The sequence below is a fragment of the Cyprinodon variegatus genome, unplaced genomic scaffold (genome assembly GCF_000732505.1).
Source record: "Cyprinodon variegatus isolate N-32 unplaced genomic scaffold, C_variegatus-1.0 Scaffold350, whole genome shotgun sequence".
NCBI classification, from domain to species: Eukaryota; Metazoa; Chordata; class Actinopteri; order Cyprinodontiformes; family Cyprinodontidae; genus Cyprinodon; species Cyprinodon variegatus.
Window position 1 is genome coordinate 485,394 of NW_015150803.1, and position 27,986 is coordinate 513,379.

At 38.7% G+C, this 27,986-nt stretch overlaps 1 protein-coding gene across 1 annotated transcript in view; it reads left to right on the forward strand.

Moving 5' to 3' along the window:
* The window catches only part of specc1 (sperm antigen with calponin homology and coiled-coil domains 1), a 67,223-nt gene that overhangs the window by 24,436 nt on the left and 14,801 nt on the right, over positions 1-27,986 (forward strand). Inside the window, exon 9 of the mRNA XM_015385844.1 lies at positions 2,079-2,181. Coding sequence (XP_015241330.1) covers positions 2,079-2,181 — 103 coding nt within the window. The remainder of the gene's footprint in view (positions 1-2,078; positions 2,182-27,986) is intronic.

Here is a 27,986-nt window from a genome sequence, read left to right on the forward strand (position 1 = left end):
TAGACGTTGTAAATATTGATATTTGAATCATTCTCAAAACTTTTGGCCATGACTAGCAACAGTAGAAAGAAAAACCCCCAAGCAGAACAAGGATCGACCAGCCTTCTGCCGATGCTGGGGGTTTGAGGAGACAAAGCAGACAAACAGAGGGAATGCAGAAACACTGATTGAGGAGAAATTAATAGATTAATGGCAGCAGTACCCCATTTAGTGGCTTCCTTTAGGAGAGAAACACAACTAAGCTAAGCTATGGGTCAGTATTCCAGTCTAGAAGATCAGAGTTCTCATTTAGTGGCTTAAAAGCTCAGCCAGCAGCCATGTCTAGGAAAACTTCAGGGTGACCAGTGAAGAAGATGGGGCCAAGTGGACTATCTATGAATTCAACAGCAGGGCTGCAGTGACGTGTGAAATGTTTAGCGTGGAGAGTGGAAAGAAAGTGTCTCCTGCTCTTCCCATGGCCTCAGCCTCCAGGGAGCAAATCCCTAGAATAATCCTACAGATAGACATCCATCATGCATATGATTTATTTCCTCTCTTCTTTGCAACTGTGCATTTTGTACATCGTGTCTCTAAACATCAGTATGAGACCACAGGGATGGGGGGCCCATGCCATAAAAAAGGACTTTATCAAAGCTAAAATACTGAACTTAGGCGGTTTTTCAATTTGAAACAACTGAAAAAAGTTGCATATACTATCTGTTTCATGATAGTAGTCAAAAAACGATTACTTATGACAGACCTAATTTTCAGGGTTATCGTTTCTAATAGCATCTTAAAAAAGGAGAAATAAAGTTTATTTTCTAACGCTTTTCTAACGCTTTTTTCAAAGCTACATTAGTCGCAGGTTTTATGGCTGAAAATTTGCCCACTTTGATTTCTTCAAATTTTCTGGTTGGATAAGAAATTAAACCATCTTTATATATTAAAATGATATTAAAATGGACAAGTAATTTATTAAAATCCTTCAAAAATGATAGTTATTTTTCTGCAATGCTCACTTGCTATAAAATAGGCTAAATCTTTGAATTTATATGATACATGTGTGGCAAGGTTTAGGGCAGAGGGCCCGGGTGAGATTCAGAGTCATGCATGCTACTTTTTAAATTTTTTATTATTTCAGTTGTGTGGTGTACTGTTCGTAGCATTTAATTAACATAAACACCCTAGGAGGTTGATTGTATGCCTTGTTCTCAACTCTTCGAGTTGCACAGTATTTTAATGATGCCAATATGTACATATTGTTAATTACTGTGAAAAGGATGTGCACATGGACACACATCTCTATTGTAATGTGCATTGCTTCCCAATGAAAAAAAAAAAGTCATGCATGCTGACCAGTCACCCATATTGCACAGGTCATCATGTGTGACGGAACCACACTGTCACACATGAATGTAAATCAGGTTAAAAATAGTCATTTAATTTATTCCTATGCAACACAGATCACCGATCAATAGCTTTTCTGTTATAAAATCATCCAAATTCAGTCATAGGTTAATTATTTAGCATGAAATAGTTTTCTGTTGGAATATATTTGTTTTTCTGTTAAGCTGCATGTTGGCTTATGTCCCTATTTTGCAGACTAACATTTCTGTACCTGATTTTAATTACGCACTAGATTTAGGATAACTTGTTTAAAGAGATGACATTGTAAGTTTATCGTGATCCATTGGGTTGTTATCTTTTATTATTCTGGTTCCAAGAAATTTACAAAAGGAGGAGAAAAAAAAGGTGAAACTTAAAGTAGTTTCAGGAGAAATATGATAAGAAACATGTCTGGGTGTTCTTTGTTTTGTTTTTTTAATCGGGCCATAGAAATGAAATTAGTTTGTACAATGGCTTCATTGTAAGTTCAAACACTGCTCTAATCTAGGATAATTTTAGCCGTCAGACCAACAGTAGACCAGCTATGATTAGCAAGCTTCCTTCACGTACACAAATATATGGGAGTGTGTGGGAGTGTGTGTGTGTGGGGGGGGGGTGGCGGAGTAGAACTGAATATTGAGCAACTTGTACCCCAGATGACATCTTTCTTTCTCCCTCTCCTCTGATTGCGGTCCGTGTTCCCCTGGTGACAGTGTGGAAAGAACGGACCCCTTGGCTGCTCTGGCGCGGGAGTACGGAGGATCTAAGAGAAACGCTCTACTGAAGTGGTGCCAGAAGAAAACAGAGGGCTATCCGGTAGGGATCACAGGCCACAGACTTCTCTCCAGCATGAGACGTGCTCCACACACTTTCACGCCCAGCTCTCCTCCACGTCTACATCTGACAGTTTGATTTCAAACCTTCACTCCTCTGGTTTCCAGTAAGATGTGAGATGACACCTCCTTTATATTGCATGATATGATATCGATTAGTCTGCCCCCTGGTTCTGCGGTCATTACCTTTCATAGTTTTTTATAGCCATCACTGAGGTGTTCAGCTATAATAGCACACTGCAGACACACCATTGAACTAACTGACATCTTATTGATAATAACAAACATTCTAAGGTTTAGCCTGCAGGGCATTTGCAGAAACATTTGTACCCCGTCAATTTCACTTTTCAACCACAAACTTTAATTAAGTTAAATGCCAGTCGGATAAAAATAAAAGATATATTTCAGCAATGTGATCAGCGTTCAGTTTCAGTTGCCCTGATACCCTTAAATAAAATGCAAATACAGCATCACCTTTTTACTTTCTTGAGTTGTTTAATGTTGCTATAATTCAGTTGTTCTGTGAAGGCCTCAGAGGTCTGTTAGAGCAGTGTTTTTCAACTCTCATCACCAAGGTACACTGCCCTGCAGGTGTTGGATGTTTCTCAGCTTCAACGCTCCTGATTCAGATGATTGGAGTTCAGAAAACCTGATAATAAGCTGTCAATTGATAGCATATTAGTGCAAAGGCTGGGAAACATCTAAAACATGCAGGCCAGTGTGCCTTGAGAGCCAGGGTTTAAAAACGCTGCATTAGAGGATGTCTGTGATCAAATAGCATCATGAAGACCGAGGAACATGGAGAACGCAGAAAGGGGATGGTATGACAGCCCTGTGGGTTTAAAGATGTCGTTATATGTGTTGTGCATGGCTGCTACTCTGGACCCAAGTTAGCACCATTTAGAGGGGATAAAAGGAGGAACAGAAAATCAGGATTCAAAAGATTCTTTTCAAACGTTTAAGTAGACTTGTCTCTTTTTTTGGTTCCCTTGTTTCCCTATTGCACTGCATGTCTGCTTTATTTTCCACTTCCTGTTTGTAGCATAGCTTTCTGTCTCACTATGGAAATAGATGGACTACACAGAATAGATACAGGGTGTTGATTTATTATTTTTTTTATTACATTTAGAACTGATAGCTTCATCATCATGGTGTAAGTCAGGTTAAAAAACGTCTGAGAAAATGTTTTTTTAGCGACATCCTTTCTACATTTGAACTGTTTGTCTCTCAGCCGCTGTGGATCGTTTCATTGGTAACTAACCTACGCCGTGATTGAGAGCTGTTGAGAAGGTGTGTCTTTTCTCCAGGGATAACTTCCTCAACATGGTGGTTAGAAACTGGATTTTGGATTTTAACAACACTTTGTTTACACAATTCAAACAATAGAATCAAATATTGATGTAAAACAAGTATCAGCTAAAAATCATTAAATGAGGAGCTTGTTAAATTGTAGTTGTCCTTCATCTGACACAGTACAAAAAAATTTGTTAAAACCACAAAACTGAATAAATCCTCTATGTTCTGTGTGGCACTGTGGAAGTGAAACTCCAGCCTCATTCCAGCTTTAACGTTGCACTTCTACAGAGCAACGGTATCAAGATGAGGTTCCTCCTGCAATCTGTCTCTGTGGGACAAGTAAATGGCCAAGAAAACTGAAAAGAGACCTATTAGTAGGAGGAGTTGTTGCAAAGAATAAACATCTTTGTATTCTCTGTCAGAAGTCAGTAAACACTTATTGAGCTTCTGCGCTGTCTCAAATCATCTTGCACTAAAAAGATCCATAGAGTCACTTTTTAAACCAGGCAGATGAGGGTCCAGGGTTAAAAATCCGCTCTTGGCTTCTGCTGAACGGATTGGTGATCAAACCACGTATCATGATGTATTGCCATGATCAAATCATGTATTAGAACGGGCGGCCTAGTCAAAGTCCAAATCTCCATCCAGCTGTTATTTTCTGGTAAGGCTTAAAAATTAAACTCAGTAGTTTAATTTCATAATCTCCATCCACTCAGTCTCTGTAATCTCATTCTACAAAGTTCTGTTTCTGGGAAATCAGCATTATTAAACATTCATTTTTGTTGTTTTCTTGTAAAAAAAAAAAAAAAAAAAAAAAAAAGCTACGCATTTACTTCCTTTCACTTATAATTAGGCCTTGTTTTTTGTTGTAATATTATCCTAGAATTTTATTGAAACTTAGAAGTTTGTGGTTTTAACATGGAAAAGGTGTCCAGACACTTATATCAGAACATAGAAGACCATAGAAGCAAGTGATAATAAACAAGCTGAGTTGTTCCCCTAATAGCCAGTTTAAGCAGCCCATTATGCCCAGTGGGATTACAGATTAGCCTGTGTAATCATCATGCTGGAACTTTTTCATGCACGCAGAAGAGCTGCAGTCTGCAGACTTTGGAGGGAAAGGAATAATTTCAGCCCTGTGGGCAGAGTTAAAAATACACCAAAGCCTTTTTTTAACTGTTTATATAAAACAATGCACATGAAAAAACGTGCTATTTATATAGACCTGTCTCTTCCAGTGATGTATTGAATTATTGAATATGCCGGCAGGTCAATAGTTCCTATTTCTTGAGACAATGCTGCTGTGTGAACTTTGAGTCACCCTCCTTTTATCTTAGCCTGGGGACCTGATGGTCACAGTTTGGACATATTGGTAAAGCACGCACTGGGGAGACCCTCTACAGTTAAAACCTTCAAACCAGGTGGGATATAACTGATAGCTCGACTGGTTGGACATAGATTTTTTTTTAGCTTCAGGATAAAAGAGAATCAGTGGTTTGAATGTATTTCAATCACAGCAGAAGGCTCTCTGAGAAACATTTTACTTAAAAATGTAATGAAATCGAAGATCTACGGTAAGAGAAGGTTCAGTATTTCTTCGCAGAAATGCTGTCTAGCTTTTTTCTACTTCAGCATTAGGTCTTTATAATGTCTATACAGATAAAGCAGGTAACATTTAAATTAGGTAAACTTTGAATTTCAAATTGTTCGTACAAAAGAGCTTAAACTCCATCTAATTGTATCCTTATTTTCAGTTAGATCCAAGTCTGGACTTTGACTAGGCCGTTCCATTGTAGCTCTGGCTCTATGTTTAGGGTTGCTTTCCTATTGGAAGATGAACCTCCATCCTAACCTCAAGTCTTTAACTGTTTCTAGCAGATTATCCCTCTGGGATTACTCATTATTTACATTCATCCATTTCCCATCAACCCCGTCCAGCTGGGTTCAGAGTGCTTTCTGGTGCTTTGCGGTCACACCCAGCGATCATGTTGGAGTTCAGACACGGATCCCTTAACAAATGCATTACTGTAGAAGCTGACTCATCAGGTGTCTTGTTGCAGGTCTTTAGACGCTGTCATCAGCTTTCTCCGTCTGCCACTTCCTACTAGACATGAATAATTGTTTACTGAGATTAAATAAATTAGCATAGGAAGACTTTATTCTATCTTACTTACTTCTGAAAGAAAGCTGGTTACTCCAGGTTTTATTAAGGGTTATTGGCACATTTTAGATTTTTACTCCTAGAACGTCTTTTAACCATATCCTCAGCTACAGTTATGCTTCACTTTGATAAAGTGCAGTTTTGTTTGTAGAGTGAGAGAATGTGTGAATACTTTTGGGAGGCAGTGAATTTTAAAACAGTAAAACGGTGCAAATGTGCTATCAGTTCAGGTAAGGACAGATGACTTAAGCAGCATAAACTCTTCACTGTAAGCTCTGATCCCTCCTTACAAAGACCGACTGTTTGGAAATATCAGGAATGCAATAAGGAGATTTGGTTATTAGGGGTGTTTCAGTATGTTGCATAATCAGTTCCCTTCTCGGTCACCTTTCATGATTTGGTCTGTGAACAATCGTGTTGGGCTGTTTTCTCCAAACACCATGTGGATTTCTCAACACTCTGTTGGGCTCTTAACTCTTTCATGGACATCTCTTTTGAGCTGTGATGTAAAGCCTCTGTGTAGTCCAGAGTAATCAATACACGCTGTACTGTATGACTCTATTAGGAGCACACAAAAAAAAGGAAAAACCACTGATAAGTGACAACAAGAACAATTAGCAGAGCTTTCCAGGAAGGGGCCCTTGAGATTTGTATTTCTTTCAGCTGAACTCTCCACTTTCCGGAAGGATATCTGTTTTTTGTTGAAGTTGTGACCCTTAATGCATGTTTGTGGGTCAGCTGACGTATGCACAGCAGTTTGTGAAAAGTGAAGCCCCAGTTGAGCAATTCTTTAGTGACCCACAAGAGCCCTTTGGAGCGTCATGCCGATCTGTGAGAAAAGGTTGCAGTCAGAGGATGTGTTGGGCTTCAAATGTCTGGAGGAAGGTTACTGTGCTACATGCCACCATCCATGTGAATGTGTGTGAATAATTAGGAGCCTGTTTTAGCTACAGTAATGACCACATTTATCGACACTGTAAGGATGTGTAATAAGAAACTTTTCATACACATGAAAAACTTTTTATACACATGAAACTAACTGCAGCCTCTGTAATTCTAGTTCAGTGTTGATACCCTTAGCAATCATAATATAACAGCAGTTTTTTTTTTTTAAAGGAGCATAAGGTGCTAATTTCAGAGTCTAGAAGTTCCCCCCATCTGGCGACTGAAGCGACAACAGTGGCATGCATGCATAGGAGGGGAACATGTTACATCTTGTAATTTTTCTCATTAACAGAGGTGGTCACAGTGCCAAAGAAATGTAGTCAAGTAAAAGTACTTCAACAGGTTTCTACTCGAGTAAGAGTTAAAAGGACCAGGTACTGAGTAGCTTATTTAATATTTAAAATGACGTAATAAGACAGACTATAACATAAAGTTATATGCAAATTCCTTTTGTTTCTAAAGACTTAAAAGAAAGGAATGAATACAAACAAGAAAAATTGAAGGAATGAATTCAGGCAAAAGAAACTCTATTTTGACTAGGGCTGGGTAAATAAATCGATTTAATCGATTTTGGATCGATTCCTTTACATTTTTGCAAAAACGACTTGTAGGGAATGAAATCGATTAGTTTTATAGTGACCCTCGCAAATGCCGACCAAAGTAATACACTGTTCAGCAAGCTGTCCCAACTGAAGTCTGATGTCTGGAACCATTTCAGAATTAAAACAGCTAAAGATAATGTGCTGGATATGTAACATTAAGGTGACTTCCCACTACATTGATAATGAGTGGTCCCCAGAGATGGCAAAAGTACTCACTTTCCGTACTTGAGTAAAAGTACAGATACTTGTGTTAAAAATTACTCTGGTAAAAGTGGAAGTACTGATTAAACTTCTTTACTCAAGTAAAAGTAACAAAGTACAGGCTTGTAAATTTACTTAAAGTATAAAAGTAAAAGTAGAAACCACTTTTTTCATGCCGTTGCCTACATTTTAAATGGATGTCTGCCAATAGGACTAGATCTCCGTTGTGTTCATTTTCAATCATCTCGTCGTCCATGCTACTATGCTAACGCCACCGCCACCAAGCTGCAATGATTTGCCGCCAATGAATACCGCCGAATCTGTCGATTCATCTCGTAGTGGTGCGTCAAATGCAACGTAGATTCCCATCCAATTAGATTGAATTTGGTATTGATGACGTGAAAAATAATAACGGTAACTCCATTGAAATGATTCAAAACTAAAGTAACGAGCCAATTTTTTAAAATGTAAGGAGTAGAAAGTACAGATATTTGTGTAAAAATGTAAGGAGTAGAAGTAAAAAGTCGCCATAAAAATAAGTAGTAAAGTAAAAATATCAGAAAAATCTACTTGAGTACAGTAACGAAGTATTTGTACGTCGTTACTTCCCATCTCTGGTGGTCCCTTGCATCCTGTGCTACAGACCACCAAGATTACTTCAAGCCAAAGAGCCTCAAATAGAGCCATTAGGTTGACTGAAGACGTTAACAAATGGGGGCTGACCAGAAAACACCCTGTAGTTGTTACAGACAACGCTGCAAATATGGTTTGTGCATTGAAGATAAAGCAGCACATACATGTCTGCTGTGTCCCTGCTGTGTCATGCATGTTTGCTCAAGTAAGGCTTCACTTTTTCACTTTTTACAAAAAAGTTTGCACTTTTGAGACAAACTTGTTTGACATGAGTATTTTGAAACACAGTTGAACCACTTTCTTTATTGTAAAAACCGATTGAATCGAAATTAATCGATTTAGAACTGTATGAATCAAAATCGAATCAATATAGGACTTTGGCCAAAACAACCAGCCCTAATTTTGACATATACCATAACATATGAAACCATTTATTAACCCTTTAAAACCTACTATATTAAATTTGATACATGAGATTTTGAGAGCTCTGCATCATCAGTGGGATATTTTTGTTCTTACAAAGTTTGATTAACACAATCTGACACATGAATTGTGCAGAAAATCTATGAAAGATTATAAAGCAATTCTTAGAGATTCACAAATGATGCAAATAAATGATCAAATTTAACTTGATGTATTGGAATAAAAGTGAAATGAAAAATCTAGCTTGAATTTTGAAAATTTGAACTGCAAAGTGCCCTGCGATGGACTTGCGACCTGTCCAGGAGTTACCCCGCCTCTCGCCCGTAGATAGCTGGAGATAGGCACCAGCACCCCTCACGACCCCAGCAGGGATAAAGCGTGACGGAAAACAGATGGATGGATGATGAACTGCAAAGGTTGGACTAAATTTAAACAAGATTTTATTATAAAATCTGTTTTTGCCCTTGACTTGTCTAGATAAGTAACATATTGACCGATGAATTAACATTTTTTGCACTTGAATAAGAAAAAAAAAAAAAAAAAATCTGTTATCCTATTTCAAACTTGGTGTATATATAATTATGTTATCATAAGGGCCAAAATACTTATTAATTGGACGATCATTTTACTGACCTGCTCAAACGAAGGCCAAATATGTTTATTTCAAGAAGTTTATACTCCTTTTTAGATCAATTTTTGCATTGTGATCAGTTTGTAGAAACGTCTTATTAGAGATTATTAGACTGATATGTCAGCCAGATGATATTTTGGATAATATTAGCATAGTTTTTCTTGTATGGTTATCTGCCACTGTTGGCAGGTTCATACGTGCATTAAGCAGCCATGCCTTGAGATCATGTATAGCGCATGCATTGTCATTCCCTTTCATCATTAAGGTTCTGTTGAATTAGTTCATAGATGTTTCCTTTGTAGTTTAAATTGGCACTTGTCTAACATGTGTTGTCACTGAGTAATGTCTAGGGCTGCAACTAAAGATTATTATGCAAATTGCTAATCTATAGATTTTTTTTGTTGTTGTTTAATTAATAATAATCGGATAGTAAAAGATTCCTTAAAGAAAAGCTTTTAGAAAATTAAACCAGGGGAAACTAAAACTTTTCCACTTGAGGAGTTCTGGATAGAGCATATTGACAGATGAAAAGCTTTAATTTTTTACAATTTTGGTATAATTATTGCTCTAAGTGGGTTTATCTGTGAGCTAAAGGCATGTTTTAGAGTCTCTATGCTCCAATTAACTAATTAATTGATTAGTAAATTAGGTAATGATTTTTTTATTAATCGACTGATCACCATTACTCCGATAAATTGTTTCAGCCCTAGTCATGTCTGTCTTGTGAAGGAAAAAAAAGCAATACCTTCCTAAAGAATCATCCCAGAAATATCTGCAGCGTACATTAGGGATCAGTTAGGCCGATGTCAAAATAATCCATATCAGTATCAACCTTTAAAATAAATACAGTATCGATCGATCTACTTAGAGTTAGTAATACTTAAGTTCCTGTTTGTCTGAAGCATAAACATAATCAGACAGAGGCCCGTTTCTTTTATTCACAGGCCCCTTCGCTGAGCAAGGATCCATAATTTACCTAGCGACAGTAAACAGGATGGTAAGTGAAGCTAAAACAAATCTTCAAAGCTTATTGTTGAAGAACAGCAGCAGACAGAGGCATCCTGAGGTCACTAAGACGTGCATTACACATGATAAACATGCCAGCTGACTGTTTGGCATTAACAGCTACAGCCTTCTCCTTCCTAATGTCCTGAGGATAAATATTTCAACTTTGCTGAATAGGATTTTAGCTTCAGCATTAAGCACTCCAAGTGGATGTGGAGTAAAACAAAGAAGGAAGTATGTGGCTTCATGCCAGTGTTAAGTATGGTGGAGGATTTATGATTCTGTGGGTCTGCTTCGTGTCACACTCCCTCATTGGGCCCTGGGAACTTTGCTACTGTCCCTGTCCGGGAACTCTTTGAAATACCAGGAAAATGTTTATTTTATTTCAGAAGACTGTGAATCAGTTACTGCTGAGTCTTTTAACAGGATAATGATCCCAAACATATGGCCACATCCTCACAGCTTGTTTTTCAAGGTAAAGACCACCATTAAGTGATGCCTCTCTCTTGTAGACATCAGTCATATTGAAATGGGACAAGACTAACTTTTAAAGAAAACGATTATTTGTTAGTAAAAGCGCTTTTAAAAGGTAAGTATTAAGTGTTATTTTGCTGCTATGATGATGATTTTATCTGAAACTTTTTAAACAGTCTACCTAACGTTGCCTGTAAAAGCTTTCACTTCCTCTTCTCTCCATCTCAAACAGAATCAGAGTTATAACTCAGTGCTGAAAAGCCTTTTATAACACAGCCTGTGAGTTATATATAGTTTGTTTTCTGCCTCTTTGGGCCACATAATTAACAGTTGTTTGAAAGAGGAAGCTTTGGTCGCTGCTGTTCCCTTTCTGATTTCAAGTGGTTTTGTAGAGTCAAGCTGATGTATTTCATGCATGTCTGCCAGCTCTGAGCCAAAAGCCGTGGTGTGAGCCAGAGACGGAGTCGATGTGAGGGTCAGCCCCGTGCCAGTCGTTATTACGATCCCTTTGTTGGCAGAACCTGTTGTCAAACGACTGCCTAATTAAAGTGAAACAGCACCCGGCTGCTATTGTCTGCATTATGGGAGATTATTTGATGGTTTATAGCAGCTGAGGGAATAATAAATCTGTTGTGAATGTAGCCGGACACAAAGCCTGATGTCATTCTTCGCTTCTTTCCTGAAATCAATAGGACAATGAGAGGGATGAGTTTGTGTGACCATCACAAGGAGAGGGCTATTAGAGGTGTTGTAACGAGCCTAACCACCCTTCGCTTGGCTCAATTATTTGTTAATATCAGGTTTTACAAATAGCTGATACTCATCTTTACTCGTCCGTGAAGCAGAGATATCAGTCACAATGGTTTGGAGTCAGGTGTGTACACATTTGAGATTTGGTGTCATCACATGTTTTATACACGTGATGGTGTCTCTGCAGATGTTCTGATGGCTGAATAAGTTTGAGAAAATGAAGAGAAATATGAGTGTGCACAGATGGTTTGCATGAATGACTCATATTTGTCTCATATCATATCCCATACCTGACCCAGACATCCACAGGGTTTTAAAATAACTCGCATTAGAATCTTTTTACTGTCTTTTTACTACCTTGCATAGACACTTAATGTAATAGAATCTGACTTGATTTTAGATCAGCATTTCAGAATCTCTGGTAGGTTGACAGGACCTTTAATGTGTAGAAGCTGCTCACTCCATGACTCACAAAAAGCCAGCATCCTCCAGACAAACAGGACACACAGTCGATAAGGGGGCCCAGTCAGATCAAATCAAGCCTTATCATCCTGTCAGATCAGAGTTTGTTTTTATTTTTCTCCACACCACCAATGGCTATAAGTGACCAAAGGAATTTTCATTAATTTTTAAAAGAAGGAAACAATCCAGTAATCAAGCATCTGGATCAAATAACATGTTTTATTTCCCAGCAGAGAGCATCTGTTTTAAATAGTCTTTTATGGTGCATTACAGGTGGCTCAGGTTGAACTTCCAGTCCTCCTATTTCAACCTAGGATTCATTAACCCTGTAATGCCAAATGTATCATATTTGATACATACGGTTTCTGAAATGTTTCGTGTATGACACCTTTTGCATAACTTAATGGTAAAAACTTTGCTCAAAATCCTATTGTACACAATCAGATATACCTGATAACAGAGGGCAGAAGAATACACAAAAATAATCTTGACTTATCGCATAGTAATAAATTAATATTATTAATATCAAAAATGTATTTCTGTTTTTTCTTTTTACATATTTTGTTAAAAGGGCAAATAAGGACTTCAAACCAAAAAAAAAAAGTAATTTTCTGTTTTATTTTATTCTTGGATCGGGCTTTAAAGGGTTAAAGGACTAGATGGTGCAATCGCTGATCTTTGCACCACTTTTACTTCTGGACTTCTTGGTGAATGGCTCATATAGGCTTTATCAGGGACACATAATCAGTTTTCTACCTGTTCCACAGGATGTTTCAGCCATTTATCACACGCAGGCAGGCCCACCACAAGTTGATACAGCCAGGCCGTGTTTCCCGCAGTTAAATGTTTGCCTTGGCATCCCAGGTGGCTTCACTCCTCTCCGGCCACAGCCAATGGCTGGTACTCCCCCCAGTTTTGGCCAGCTCCCTGATGGCTTCTATGTGCACCTGTTCACTGACTCCAGCCTCACTCAGGAGCTTTGCTGTAGTGCTAGCTACAAAGCCCCCCCACCACACCTCCATTGGGCACACCTTTATCTTCCAGCATCTGTCCTCTGTCCTGGCTGCTATGTTGGAATAGCGCAGGTTCTTACTCTCATATGCTCCCACGAAGGCATCCCCCAACAAAAACGTCAATTCCATGATGTCAGCAAGTGGGCAGGATTTGGACCAGAGGACAAGGTCTGAGCAAAATGTTTTTGTTACGATATGCGGGGAGAAAATAAGCTTATAATCTAGATCAACTTGGGTTTGATGGGCTACCTTTTGGTATGGACAAACGATTGTGGTTTTCTGTGCACATTCTGGTTGTTAAAGTGTTGGGTTGACCACCACTGACTTGGCCCATTAACACACACATTAACACACTGATGGTTGCATGCTAGATTGTAGCCACAGCTGCCCTGGGGCTCACTGACAGAAGCGAGGCTGCCATACACTGGTGCCACCAGCCACTTGGACCACCATCAGTAGACAATGCAGGTGAAGTGTTTTTCCCAAGGACACAACAACACTGAAAGCTGGAGCCATTGCTTGAACCGACAACCCTCCAGTTGCAGGGCAAATTAGAGTCTTTAAGTGAAAGCATTGGGCTCAGGTGCTGGTGCTGATCTTGCTCACTTCACTTCCTCCTCCACTTTGCTCCATGTGGGAGGCCTTACATTAGAACTTTAGTCTTGCATGAACAGGTGGTATATCATTCAGTATGGTGAGGTACTCATGCTATTGATTATTTAATTTAAACATTAATAACAAACTACTTATTTCATATTAAACCCTTTCAATATAAAATTCCAGTGACAGGACATTTATCAAAGTACTTTGAAATTTTAGATAATTAAAAGTAACACCAGTTCCTTTACCTAGTTACTAGTTACTTTGTGTAATAACTGTGTTACTAACTTGCTTACTTTTTTGAAGAATTAACTACTAACTGGCTGGTTACGTTTTAAAGTAACATTCATATTTTCATATTAGCCGTTCATATCTAGTTTGTTTTTAATTACCTCGAAATGATTTAATTGTATTGAGATTCTCTTAGATAAATATACAATGGCAAGCTGTTTTTGAACATTTCCAGTCTGCTGCAACACAAGTAAAAAGACCAGCCTAGAGATAAAGAGCATGCCATCACCATGGAGAAGTAAACATCATGAACCCCCCAAGAGATATGGTGTTCTGTAAGACAGCATGTTTATCCAGCAGCTGCATCCGTACCCTAAAAACACAGCGCTCCTAAAAGTAGGATAACTGCTGACATGAGCTGGACCCTCAGAGGACGGTGAGATGTGAGCCCAGACAGGCTCTGAAACCTCGATTGTCAGATTCTGGGAAGCACGTATCGATCGATCGGTGAGGTCCTTAAAAGCAGCCTCCGATTAACTCTGCCCTGTGGGACAGGCTCAAACGACCTCTCACAGGAAATTAGTATTCGCAAGGGACCAATTGCACGTCAGCCTTGCACGGAACACATTAAAGACAACACTGCCTTTATACAACTTTAGTTACACTAGTTTTAAAGACCGATCGTAAGATTTTCCCCTTAAGAATTGCGTGAATAAAATGTTGGGAAGCATCACTGTTGTGATTTCTGTTCCCTGTTTTTTTACCTTAAAATCCAAATAGCTGAACCTTCACCAGTAGAAAATATGTAGTAATTGTATTTGTGTGTGTATATATATATATATATATATATATATATATATACACACACACACACACACACACACGTCTTTTTATTATTATTATTTTGACATTGTTGCTATGAAGTATTAAACAGGTTGAGATCTCCATCATTTGCTGTTCATTGCATTGGGACTAACTGATATTTTCCTACAGTGGGACGGATGCATTTATTGGCATTCCCTTGTAAAGATTTGAAACAAAAAAAACAACAACCTTAAAATAATCTTTTGTGTCTGTTGTGCGTCACAATGCAATCTAATATTTAAAAATATCTAACCTTAAATATCAGCAAATGGTGCAAAAAGTTCCATTCTTCCACGGTTGTATTCAGGCACCAATAGGATTGATTAAAGCATTAAAGCAATAGAAATAAGACTATGATGCATCTATTGACAATCTTGAATTAAACTGTTGGAAAATGTTGATGTCTTAAAGTGCTTTAAGCTTGATCAAAAACTTTAAGATCAGGAGGGGGAAAACACACAAGTCAATTTAAACACACAAAAAAATAAGAAGAAAAAAACAGAACATCCCAAAATAACAGTGCTGGGTCTAGCTATTCTCTAAAAATACTTTGATTTCACTCTATATAGAGGAAGAGTTGCTTGGTGGGGCAGTCCAATGCACTGTCCCCTCGCAGCAAGAAGGTCCTGGTTCTATTCCCTGCTTATTAGATCTGAGGGAGGCTGATAAAATATTAGGTCGATTCAGATAAGAATTCTATTGGAGGACAGTATTAGACAGATGCTGCTGTTTCAGCTGTGAGTTTCTTTTGCGACTCACTTTTACACTGTTGTTTAACATCGCACTCCCATTGCCTCAAATTGAAAGATTACTTCACAAAAAGCTTTCTGAAATTCACCTTTCAAAGATCTCACTTATGTATATTCTTTTCTTTCATTAACGTAGTTTTCATGATATTTAGTATTTAAAAAAATATGACACCATCCCACACAAATTTGGGCATCTGGTAACACTACCTATGACCCTGATGGACAAGCTGTAGAAGGCAGATGCATAATTATACATGTAAAAATAATTATATATATTCTTTGATGCTAAAAAAAAGACAGATTATTTCATTTCATCATCTAAAAAGTAGACGTGATTGTATAAAATATGCAAACCTAACAATTTAACTGTACTTTTTAATTTAAATGTATTTATTCAACATATCTCTTATTATATCTCTTATATGATATGATTATTATTATTTTTTTCATAATGCATTGTTTTGTTTGTTTTTTTTACCTTTTGGCTCTTCATGCACCTCCCCGGTGTGTGTGTGTGTGTGTGTGTGTTGGGATCACCCCCAACACACACACACATGTTGTGTCACAATATCCTTGTGGGGACCTTCCATTGACTTCTATTCATTTCCCAATAATTTATATGGCCTAACCATGACCCTTGCCCTAACCCTAACCATTACCGACACATACCTATCCCTAAACCTAATCTAAACTCAATTCACACCTTAGTCCTAAACCTAACCCCCACCCCAAGAACAGAACTTTACCAAATAGGGACCAGTTGAATGTCCCCATATGTAGCTGTAAATCCTTGCATGTAGGATATTTTACAAAATACTTCCCTCACATTGTAGGTAAAACAAGACCACAAACACACACACTTGGTAACCCATGACCCCAAATTTGGGAGCTCCGGTTATTATCTAGTTATCTGCTGGATTGAGCATCCATGAAATCCGTCTTTCTTTCAGGTCTAATATTCCAGTACTAACATCAATGTGTGGAAAAACACTCTGTTTTTGTGTTTGAGAAGCAAAGATTTTGGGGATATTGAGCCACAGGTCAGAAACAACATTGATTTAAATCTAATATGTGGTCAAACATTTGAACCACAGGCTGTGCACTTTAAGTTCAGTTTATTTTTAGTGTTGTTTCTTTAGCAGGAATATAAATCGATCACAGGCAGTAGCAACACCTCTGAGGCAGTTTGTTAGGAAGACAGAGATAGAGCAGCACTAACAGAATATCTCTAAAGCAAATGAGAATCTTTTTACATATAGAGGGGTTTGTCTTTTACTAAGTAATTGTACATTTATTAGGGAATTAAAATATAAAATAAATGTACAATAAATATTAAATAATGAAATGTAAAATGAAAAAAAAAGAGAAAGGTGACACTAGGGGGTCATGGAGCGTAACTGGGAAACATAAGATAACTGTAAACAATGAATAGCAAAATAAAATTAGAGTCAAGACTAAGGAATGATGAACAGGAGATAATTGAAAAATCACCAAACATAAATATTAAAACTAAGAATTAATAGAATAAATAAAACTTTTCGGTGATGATGGGGAGCACTGAGATTAGTATACTCTAGGAATGTGGGGGAACATCCGCCCTAACCACTATAGAGTGCACTATATAGTGGTTACGCCATTTTAAATGGATGTTGTTCGAATATGTAGTGGATGAAAAAGTAGTGGACTCGAAATGTCCCAGAGTACACTACACAAAAGTAGTGATTATAAAAGGTCACTAGCCGAGCAGATATATCCTGGAATGAGGGAGCTCTCCTCACAAAGCATCATACTGTATGCTGACTATAAAATGCAGCATACAGTATAGTTGCTGCTCTATATAGTGATTGAGGGATTTAAGGATTAGGGCGGACGTTCGGACACAGCCTAGGTGTAACAAAGAATTAGGGGGGAAAAACAAAAGGTTGCTATGATCCCTCCTACTGGATCGGCCGTAACGGTCACCTTGGGGATGTTGATGGTGTTTTGTTAGGGGGTTCTGATACGTCATTAACTCCCTCAGATTGGTTTTAATCACATGCCTCATTAGAGTGTGAGTCAGAGAAAGTAAGAGGTGAATCTTTTGGGTATTGTTGCTAAAAGTGCTTTGTAAGTAAGTGAAAAGTTATGTCTACGACCACCTCTTCTGTTGAGAGATGGTTTGTCCAGGTTAGCAAAGATGGTTTCCTTAACCCTTCTCTCAAAGCAACTGCCTTCTCTGGCCAGAATATGGACGTTGTTGTCCTCCAACGAGTGTCTTTTAGTCTTCAGGTGTAGGCAAACAACTGTGTTCTGTCCTGAGGAGTTGAACCTTCTGTGTTGAGCCATGCACCTGTCTAGCGGTGGCTCTGTCTCTGCAATGTACAGGTCTGTGCACTCTTCAGTACTCTGAACGGCGTAAAGCATGCTGAAACTTCAAACTGGCAATCTTCTTGTGCTTAAGAATGCCTGTTTTAAGGCAGTTTCAGGGATTTTAAAGCTTTACTACCATATAACCACCATGTGCTACCCTTTAGACGCACACTCAGACATGTAGAAGGTAAAGCACTAGATAAGAGGATGATTTGTAATTATAAAGCCTCTCAGCTTTGTTTGTTACTGTTAAGAAGCAGAAGCTTTCTTGAACATTTCTTCTTGGAAAAACAGTCTACACTTGCATTGTATATTTATCAAGGGCTTTGATGTCTTAATTTAGGACAGCTCCGGACACTTTTTGCATTTTTTTTTCTCAATTAGATACAGAGGCCAAACAAAAATAAATGTGCTGTTTGCTCAAGATGGGAACAATGAGAAAAGCCTCTGAACATTTAGCTCAGCTGGGCCTGAAAGAGCAGGGCCTATCCGGCTTCATCTGGGAAACTCACACAGACACACACACGCTCACACAAAAGCCATTGAAGGAGCGGAACGGACCCCCGAGAGAGCGGGCAATGGAGGTCAGACATCGAGGACGGGAAGAGGATAGAAGTTCAAAGAGTAGACATTACAGTTCTTATTATGAAGGAGGAACATATAGAACCAGAGCTGATGATAACCTTTACTCTACATACGTCTGTTTTGCTTTTATTGTTAGTTTTTCAGTTTTGTTTCCTTAGAATCTGTGAGTCAGACATTTCATTTCTTCCACAGGGTTTTAGAGATAAGTTTATTGTAAACACAGGACCAGGAAACTGAATTATAAATACTAATTACGTCATATCTAAACTGTCTGAACTACTGAACATATACTGAACTGCTTTTAACTGGTTGAGTGATGAGTTGATGGGAAAACCCTTTAAAAGTCAGAGTTAAGTAGATGTTATATAAAGAAAGGAAATGAGATGTCTCATGTCGAGAACGGTGCATCGAATTAGAATTTTTCTCCTCCTTTTATCCAGATGAGGGGATGAAATATTTAGAAAGGTCAGTGAAGTCGAAGATGTCGCTTGCGGAAAAAAAGTTCACAAAGCTCCTTAAAAGTTATTTATCTGGAAGAAATGCAGAAGTAAAGCATGTTTGGCCTTTCATTTCTTTCTGCTGTAACTACCGCCACCGTTCAGCTCTGTGAAATCAGCAGGCTTGGTTTCTTCCCCTGGAGTGTAATTATTTTTTCTTTGTCCGGTTTCGTCCTGCATTTCAGTGCATCGTTTCGGTCGGGTTGTCCTCCCAGCATCTTTTTCCTACTTTTCTTCCTTTTTTTTTTTTTTTTTTAGATGTATTTTAATGTTTTTTCTTTGTTAAGCAGCCTTATACTAAACCAGAGTACACTTAATAGTTTGTGTATTTTATTCTTTCTTATTATGCGAGGTCGATGTGACTGTAACTCCTGCAAGATGGAAAACATCACTCCATGATTTGATGCTGCATGGATCTTACAATGCATCTAACATTTTAGTCTGTTAATAACTGGAGCTAGAAATGTGCAGACAATGTGTCTATCAAACTGATCTGCAGTAAAAGTCACCAAGTATAGCTTAAAACCAGAAGTTTTGTTTTTTTTTTTAATAGAATTTTTTGGCTAAATCAGACGAAAATGTGTTAGGAACCTGTCCCAGATTATTCCTACTTTATAAAATGGTTTCAAACTACATTAAAATCTGTGACATGTCGAGCCTTAAGCTGTTCTCAATTCATGATAATTAAAAATCTTTTTCATTACAACAGTTACAGGTTTGTTTTGCAGGTTTTCCAATTTTAGGAGAGTAAGAGTTGTGCATTGCAGCAGTGACATGTTGACATTGGAGTGTTAAGTGTTATTAAACAGCAGCAGTAGTTGGTTGGTCTTATGACCAGTGGCTGTGATCTGTGTGGAAACAGCAGGAGCCACACATTTAGCTCCCGCTGCTGCATTGTTAAACCTGTCTGTGTGCTGCTTAGCGCCTAGCATAGGCCTATCTCTATCTACTGTGCTTATTCTGTAATGCCCTCCACAAGTGGTTGCCTAATTCAAAACAGAAAGCTATAATGTAAAAATAATAAATATAAGAATCAGTTTATTAGCAAAGGTGTTACTGAGCTAACAGCTCTACGTGTATATGAATTAGCAGCTTGTGTATAACTTTAACAAGCAGATGTTTTGAATTTAAATCTACCAGAGTTGTTAATTAACGATGGTGCAAAGGGATAAAAGCAGAGGAAAATATCTAACAGTTATTTAAGGTTGACTTTTGACGCCTTCATAACAGTAGACACTACACACATGGACAAAACTGCTGGTATCCCTCTTTGAATTAGAAAAAAAAAAAAAACCACAATGGTCATAGAAATAACTTGAATCTGACAAAAGTAATGATTACAATTCTATGAAAATGAACAAATGAAAGTCGGACATTGCTTGTCAACCTTATTTCAACAAAATAAAACAAAAAATGATGGTACCCCTTGAAAAAACTGAAAATAATGATATGAAAGGGACATGTTCAAACAAGATGTGTCCACTAATTGGCATCACAGGTGTCTATAATCTAGTAACCATCACTGGGCCTATATATCGGTCTACAGGTAGTTACTGTGCTGTTTGGTGACATGGCGTCTACCACACTCAACATGGACCATAGGACACAAAGGAAAGAGTTTTCTCAGAAAATATAAAGAAATGTATAAATGGTAAAGGTAATGATAGAGCCTTTATAATGGTAAAGGCTCTGAGACTCTCTCCAAGCAGCTTAATGTTCCTGTAACTACAGTAGACAACATATTCAGACATTTATGATTCATGGGACTGTAGCCAATCTCCATGGATGTGGCTGTAGGAGAAAAAGCGATGACGGATAATCTGAATGATAACAAAAAAGCCCAGAAAAAAGTTTTGAAAAAGGTTGGGGCTTGCCTTGGTAGGCAGTGGTTAGCCTCGGTGAGAATCCAGCCTTTGGTCCTTTGCCACATGCCTCTACCCCTCTCTCCTACCCGCTTTCCTGTCAGCCCACTGTATAAAAAAAATGAGGCACTAGTGCTGTAAAAACTTCCAAAAAAAAAAAAAAGATTAAAGGTGAACTTCAAGTTCAAGGAAAATCAGTCAGCTTCCACCGTCTGTCATTGTTTTAGCCAAAGAGGTCTTAATTTGAAGACAAATCAGAACAAACAAATCAGAGAGACCAGAATTTTCCAAAATACATGTTGACAAGAATCAAAGCCTCTGGGAGAATGTCCTATGATAGATGAGACAAAAAATTAACTTTTTGCCAAGGCACATCGGCTGTATGTTCATGGACAGAAAATGAATGATATCAAGGGAATAACACTGTGAAACATAGAGGAGGCTCTGTTATGCTCTGGGGCTGCTTTGCTTCTTCTGAGGTAAGCCGGGCGTACACTCTGCGATTTTTGGGGCGATTTTCCAGTCGTGCGAAAATCTTTCAGCCTGATCGTGCGTCATGAGACGTGTAGTGTTAAGGGGGTAACTAGGGGCGATCCGCCTCTCACGACCACCTCCCGATCAGGAATCGGGAAGTCAGGAGATTATCAATGTTTGTTTTGCTCCCGACCGTTGTGGGCAAATCGCTCAGTGCGCAAACAAGGATTCTTCTGTAAACACAGAAGCATGGCAGGGATGCAATGAGTGAAATGCAATTCTGTCTGTAAAATTGACAGACCGTAGTAGCCACGTTTGATCAGCAATGTCTTTTTTCCAAATATGTTGTCGCCTTTTCTTTTTAGGGCTTTCAGCACACAATTGCACAAATTGCCAAGGCAGCGCCTTTCTCTATAGTGAGCTTAATATTCCCCTTCTATTTGTTTGGCTCACGGATAGATGCGTCAGAGCAGCTCCATCTCACTGCGGAGCTCAGTCCGACTTGCTTTTTAGTTGTGCAGTGTGAGCAGGTGATTGCATGAGAGCATCGGGCCGAACATAAACCGTGAGCTGTGAACTCAAACTGTTCGACGAAACCCTGCGGTTTCATCGTACAGTGGGAGCTGCAGCTGCGTGCAATGATTTAAAAAATCGCGCAGTGTACACCCGGCTTCAGGTTGTCTGAATCTCTGCAGGGTTGAAGTAAATCTCAGGACTATCAAGAGATTCTAGAGAAAATGTACTGCCCAATGTCAGAAAGCTTGGATTCAGTCTCAGGTCACTGGTTTTTTAACAGGATAATGACAAAAACACACAGATAAAAACGGCCAAGACAAAATTGGACTATTCTGAAGTTGCCTTCTATTAGACCTGACAGAAATCCTATTGAGCATCTTTGGAAAAAGCTGAAACATGCTGTCTGGATAAGGCAGAGGAGCAGAAATCTCAGTAATGGATTCAGGAATCATTTTATTGTAGTGATCAACTCAAAGGTTGGGCAACAAAATATTAAAGGTGTACTGAAGGATGTTGTTTTTCAGTGTGTATAAGTGAACCTCCTAATTGTCAATCGTTCTGGTGATATGTTTACGTAAGGCCGTCCTACGTGCTCCTCCCCGTTTTCCCTTACCAGTGGTAAGTCTGACATAATGAAAAAATAGCTAATCTTCTTTTGAGAAGTAAGCTTGTATGAGCAATTTAAACAGCTAATTTTAAAAAGACCGTGCACGTTTAGAAATAAGCTTGTGCATGCTCTCGCACACGCTTAATAGGCATTCCCTCTCGGGAGCGGGTACAGGGTTGTGCATGTGCATCTTTTTTAAAACGTGGAAGAGATGGAAAATTTCGCGAAAATCCTCCACTATACCTTTAAGTGAAGCAGCTATTTTTGTCCAGCCCTGTTTCAACTGTTTATTCTTACAATTGTTTATTGAAGTATGAATGAAAAGAAGTGTCAGACATAAATTTTTTCATTTTCACAGAATTTTTATTTATCATCCCTTTTGTGAGATTCAAGTTGTTTCCATGACAATTGTGTGTATTTCTTTCATCAAATGAAGGCCAACAATACTTTTCTCCACTTGTTTATATGCACTGCGAAAACGGATAAAAAATGCTTTAAAAAAAAATAATGAGTGTATTTCCCCTTAGTTTCAGCTGGTAAATAAAATTTGTATTTTTTCCCTTAAAATGAGATACTTAGATGTGATGCACTTGAAATTAGATAATTAACTTGTTTTTTTCTCAATTTAAATGTAAATCATCTTATACTATTGTAACATTGTATTACTTACCTGCTCAAGTCAGTTTTTATTAAATAAGTGAAGGTTCTCTTATTTTGAGAAGGTAAAACAATTTGCAAGTGGAGGATTTACGTTTAAATAAGCAAAACAAAAACTAAGTGATGTTATTTTAAATGCTTAATATTTAATTATCTTAAATTAAGGACAAATACTCATTATTTTTGGGAAATCATATTTACCTGCTCAAAAACACTTAGTTTAAATTTTTGCTATATTTGCTTGTTATTATAGTTGGTGTTGTGTGACTGCCTGTTCCTCTGGTTTAATTCTCATCTGCAGCCCATGAGAATTGAGTTTACTTGCTTTCCTCATTCAATTTAATTCCATTCAATTCTCCTGTGGAACCAACTACTAGTTTTAGTCCGTGGGGCAGACACCCTGTCTACTTTTAAGGGTAGACTTAGAGTGGCTCAGGTTATCCTGAGCTATCTCTATAGTTATGCTGCTATATCTATATATCCGTTTCATCATTCTGCTTCATTCTATCTCCCACTCTGCAGAATCTGTTAGTTTAATCCCTAACGTTATGCGCTCTCTGCCTTTTTCATAGTACCTTCACCTTATCTGTTTCCGCTTTAGCCATGACTCCTTCCTGGAGAGTAATATCAGCTGTGCTGCTGCCATCAATACCTTTGTATATAGATGTTGGAGATCGGCCTGTTTTCCAGTGTAGTCCTGTTTCTCTGACTGTGACTGGCTGGATGTGCTCTCTTCATCCTCTGACATGGGAGTTGACTCAGAGCTCGTCTGCCTGGCTGTGTGTTTCCTAGACGGGGCCGCCTTTTATAGCTTCTTTTTCTATATCTGCTTCTGTCTCCTTGAACCCCAGTCAGCCTCGTTAGATGGCCGCTCACACTGAGCCTGGTTCTGCTGGAGGTTTATTTCTGTTAAAAGGGAGTTTTTCCTCTCCACTGTCCCTACAAGCATGCTTAGTGTGAGGGATTGCATTCGAGTCAATGAGTCGATGCAATCAACTGGTTTTCCTTAGACAGAAAACTTTGAATCAATTTGACTGGATGATCTGGTGAACTGTAAAGCGCCTTGTGATGACATGTGTTGTGAATTCGCGCTATATAAATAAACTGAATTTAATTGAGGTTATTTGTGAAGCAGCAATTCACAACACATATCACCTTTAGGCATTTTGCACAGACAATTCATATTCATAGTCAGATTGATAAAAAGTTTCCTTTTTAAGGAAAACCTGTTGATTTCTTACAGTAATTGATTTGCAGGACTCACTCCAGTAGACATTCCCTTGCATTGTGTCGTTAACTCGACAGCAATCCCTCACAACACGTCGATGGCCTTCTGCCATCAATGCTTTGTTTTTTTGTACGCCAGCTTCCTTGATCTGTCTAAAAACATTAATTAATGGACACACCAATAGGAATGAGAATCTGCATTTATTTATGTGTTATGTGTTGGCCATGCGATGACCCTGCCTACCTGTTGATTGCAGTGGTGTTGCTGTGAGATAGGCTTCAGATCCTACATGTGAATATACAGTAAACCACTTGGTAACTAGTTGTAGCCTTTTTTTCTTTTAGGAAAGTTTATAGGGATATTATTTAAACACTATATCAAAGCTCTTTAGTAAAATAATATTAGGCATAATTTAATTTAAAGCGGTTGTTTGTAGCAGCATGACTCACAAAGTGACATCAAGGTGAGATGACAAAAAGGTGAGATGACACCTATAAGTACAGATAGTAACAAACCAAGCACACAGATGACTGGACATTTCTTGTAACTTCACTACTGAACCATATTTTATACCAACATACCGTACTTACTAGATTGTTTGCCTGAAAGCTAAAGAAACATCTATAGAAGAACTCAGTCAATTTCCAGACCTCTAGGCGCCATGTGTTTAAAAACATTTTACTAAAGCCCGATGAATGGCAGAAATGACATAAAAACAGAAGAACCGTGACTTTCAGATGGTGTGTGGTGAGTCACACTTTACAGCTACACTTGGAAGCTGCTCTGTAAAAGGAGGCTTCAGATATTTGTTCAACCACAAAAAAGGAAGAAGGCTGTGGCTTTCATGGTTTTTATTATTGGGGGGTTCATAGGATGACCATCTTCTTCTGACCCTCTATTCCAAGGAAACGCTTCATCCTGTTGCAGGATAGAGATGCTGTGTGAGCTATTCAGCCTCTGTAAAACTAAGCAGTGATTTGCACCATCATACAGCTTCAAAAGGAGATATTTCTTACTTTAATAGAAATAGAATCAAATAGAAAATCCCTTTATTGTCCAAAAATGGGGAACAAATAAGTATTCTACTGTACAGTGTTTTTCCAATATAAATGCTCTGTATCGGGAGATGCTGCAACCCTGATGTGACAGAGAGCCTTACCTCTGGTCAGGAAATCTGGAACAAGCTGCTGTATATAAGCGTCTTTCAAAGTTGGCTGTACTAAATCATAGATTATCCAGAGTGGATCTCCTGCCTCTGGACGTCAACTTTTGGAGTTTCTCTCAACGAGGAGAGCAGATAGAGACAACAGATTCAGTGTACAGTCTTTCTATGGGTCAAAGTGATTCATTTAAGTTTTTAAGGGAAATCGTTGACATTTAGAGGGAGTTGGGTTTATTATGTATCAAAGGGAAATTGTTGTTTACAGTAGAGATGATGCAACCCAGCGTAACTCATTCAATGTTTCCTACACCTTCTTTATTCTCTCAGGGTCAGAGGAAGGCTCTTGTCCATGGAAAGCTCACAGGTCTTCCACAGTAGCGCTTTTTTTATTCAGCTTTTAATCATTTTGAAAGGAGGTCTATATTTTGGATATTCTAAATTATTCCATAACAATAATCTATAAATCCAAACAATGAGTTTTTATGTCTGGTCGAATTGTAACTTATTAGGAAGATAAAGTTTTGTAGACCTCCTCTGCTTTCTGTTTGGTGTCATGCTGAACCAGAACGGACTCCTTCCAACAAAACGTCCCGTCCTCCTCTGTTCCTCTCTTTCTGAGCCCCTGAAAGAAGCGTCAGCTCTGCCCTTTGTGCCGGGCGAGGCGCTTCCTGTCGCTTGATGCTGTGTTTGCTTTTCTGAGCCGCGCTCCCAGAGAGCTGCTGTTGTCCTCTGCTGTTTTAGCATTCACATCTCTCCCTCTTCTCTCCCCCCAAAAACCCTCCCATCGGCTAACCTCTTTTCCCTGAATTCAAACATACCTACTGACCCTCGATTACGATTGGCTGGTTCCAGACCACCTGACACCTGGAAATGCCGCCTCACACAAACTGTCCTCAGCTGTCCTTTCCTCAGATCAGCAGCTTATTTATGTCTGTTTTGTTCTTTGAGTGAGACTGACCCCCTGCTGCTCCCCCAATGTGATGTTTGTGTGTCGGTTTACACATGCATAACCCAAGCTCTGTGCATCTGAGACAGCTGTTAGAGGGAGGGTGGCCTTTGGAGGAATGTAAGCCTTTCTGTCCTTCACCTACAGCAGTGACAGACAGACATAAGATCTGAGCACCTGTCGATAAAACTTCATTCTGACTGCATTTAAAATGCTCAATTAGGTAGATTTTATTGTAGCTGGTGTCACTGTGATGCTGCACTGGTGCCATCATGAACCCACATGCTGATATTAATGATGTTCATCATTTTGGGATTAGCACCAACTAATTTAGTGCAGTAGATCATATCTGAGCTGCAGAATTAGACACACTTGTGTGCATCCATATTACAAGAGATGCAATGAGAGAACTGCCTGATTTATTCTGATGGTAAAGTCGTTTCCTCCTTCTCTTCTTTGTTCTATTCTGTTTAGATGTATGTAGGACTAAAGCACCTGTCACACTTTGACTATTTAGACCAGCGTATGCCAGACGTATTGTAATACCTGGCAAAAACTCTGGCAGGGTGTGCAGGTGGTGTATTTAGCGAGTACGACCCATGTACGGAGGCCTTAGTCCTCGACGCGGCCGACTCGGGTTCAAATCCAACCTGTGCTCATCTGCTGCATGTCTCCCTCTCTCATACCCTCTTTCCTATCAGCCTACTGTTGAAAAAACAAGCTACTAGTGCCGTAAAACTCCAAAAAACAAAACAAAATGCTGGCATACGTTGGATAAGTTATGGGTATGTTTTGTATAAGTTCTGAGCACGCTGAAACACGCTGGCACACGTCGACATACGACAAGAACGTTGAGAAATGTATGCCAACGTATGCCACGTATGCTCATATGTAGGCCGTAAGTTACAGGTAAGTTATCTTATAGTTATCTGACAAATATTAAGTGTAAGTTACTTATAAGTCATGGAGTCATGAACTTGTCTCCAATGCATACCAAAGTATTTGACGTGTTGCAGACGACCGCTGAATGTATTTCTTACTTACAGCTACTATATAATGGCGTATTGGCAGCATTTTGGTATAAAAGGGTGGTTTCACAGGAGGAAACTTTCAGTTCTCCTCCACACTGCATCCCCATCATAGGGTGAGGGGGAAGGTGAGTGTGAAGGATCCTCCCTGTATTCATGGCCATGGCCAAAAAACTTCCTAGCAGACATGACGCTGAATCTGCTGCGGCTGCTAACCAACTTTTTTTCTGGGTGGGTATTTAAAAGAAGCCAAGTTAATATTGTGATCATAGATATCTTTTTAGGACACTGGCTAGTGCATCATTTCATGGGTTTTACACTGCCGTGCGTTATGCTTAACTTCGGCTGTTGTTGGACCTAAGTTTTGGACTTGTTATGAATACTCTTATATATACGCCCAAAATTGAAAAAATACATAGAAAGTTCAGCGTATGCCAGCATTTTAGGAGATTCTGGGACGTCAGGCATACGCTGCCTAAATCGCCAAGGTGTGACAGGACCCTAAGTTTGAAAGATTGTTTATTAATTGATAAATTGTTTAGGAGAGACAAGGCCTCATGAATGACTAAATGAAAAAGTCTGATTATAGTTCTATTTATACCAAGTGAAAGGCGTAAACTGAGAGGACTCTAGACTCTACATTGCTTTAAGTCCAGAGTGACATTTCTAAGGTAAGGGGTGATTTTGTTTTTAATTTCATCTGCTGGTCTTGACCACCCTGTCAACTACAGTCGATGCTGCAGTCTATCCGGAAAAAATAAAGTACAACATGCTTCCTTCTGCTGATGTGCTTAATGAAGATATAAATATATGTTCCAGTAGGACTTGCCTCCTGTC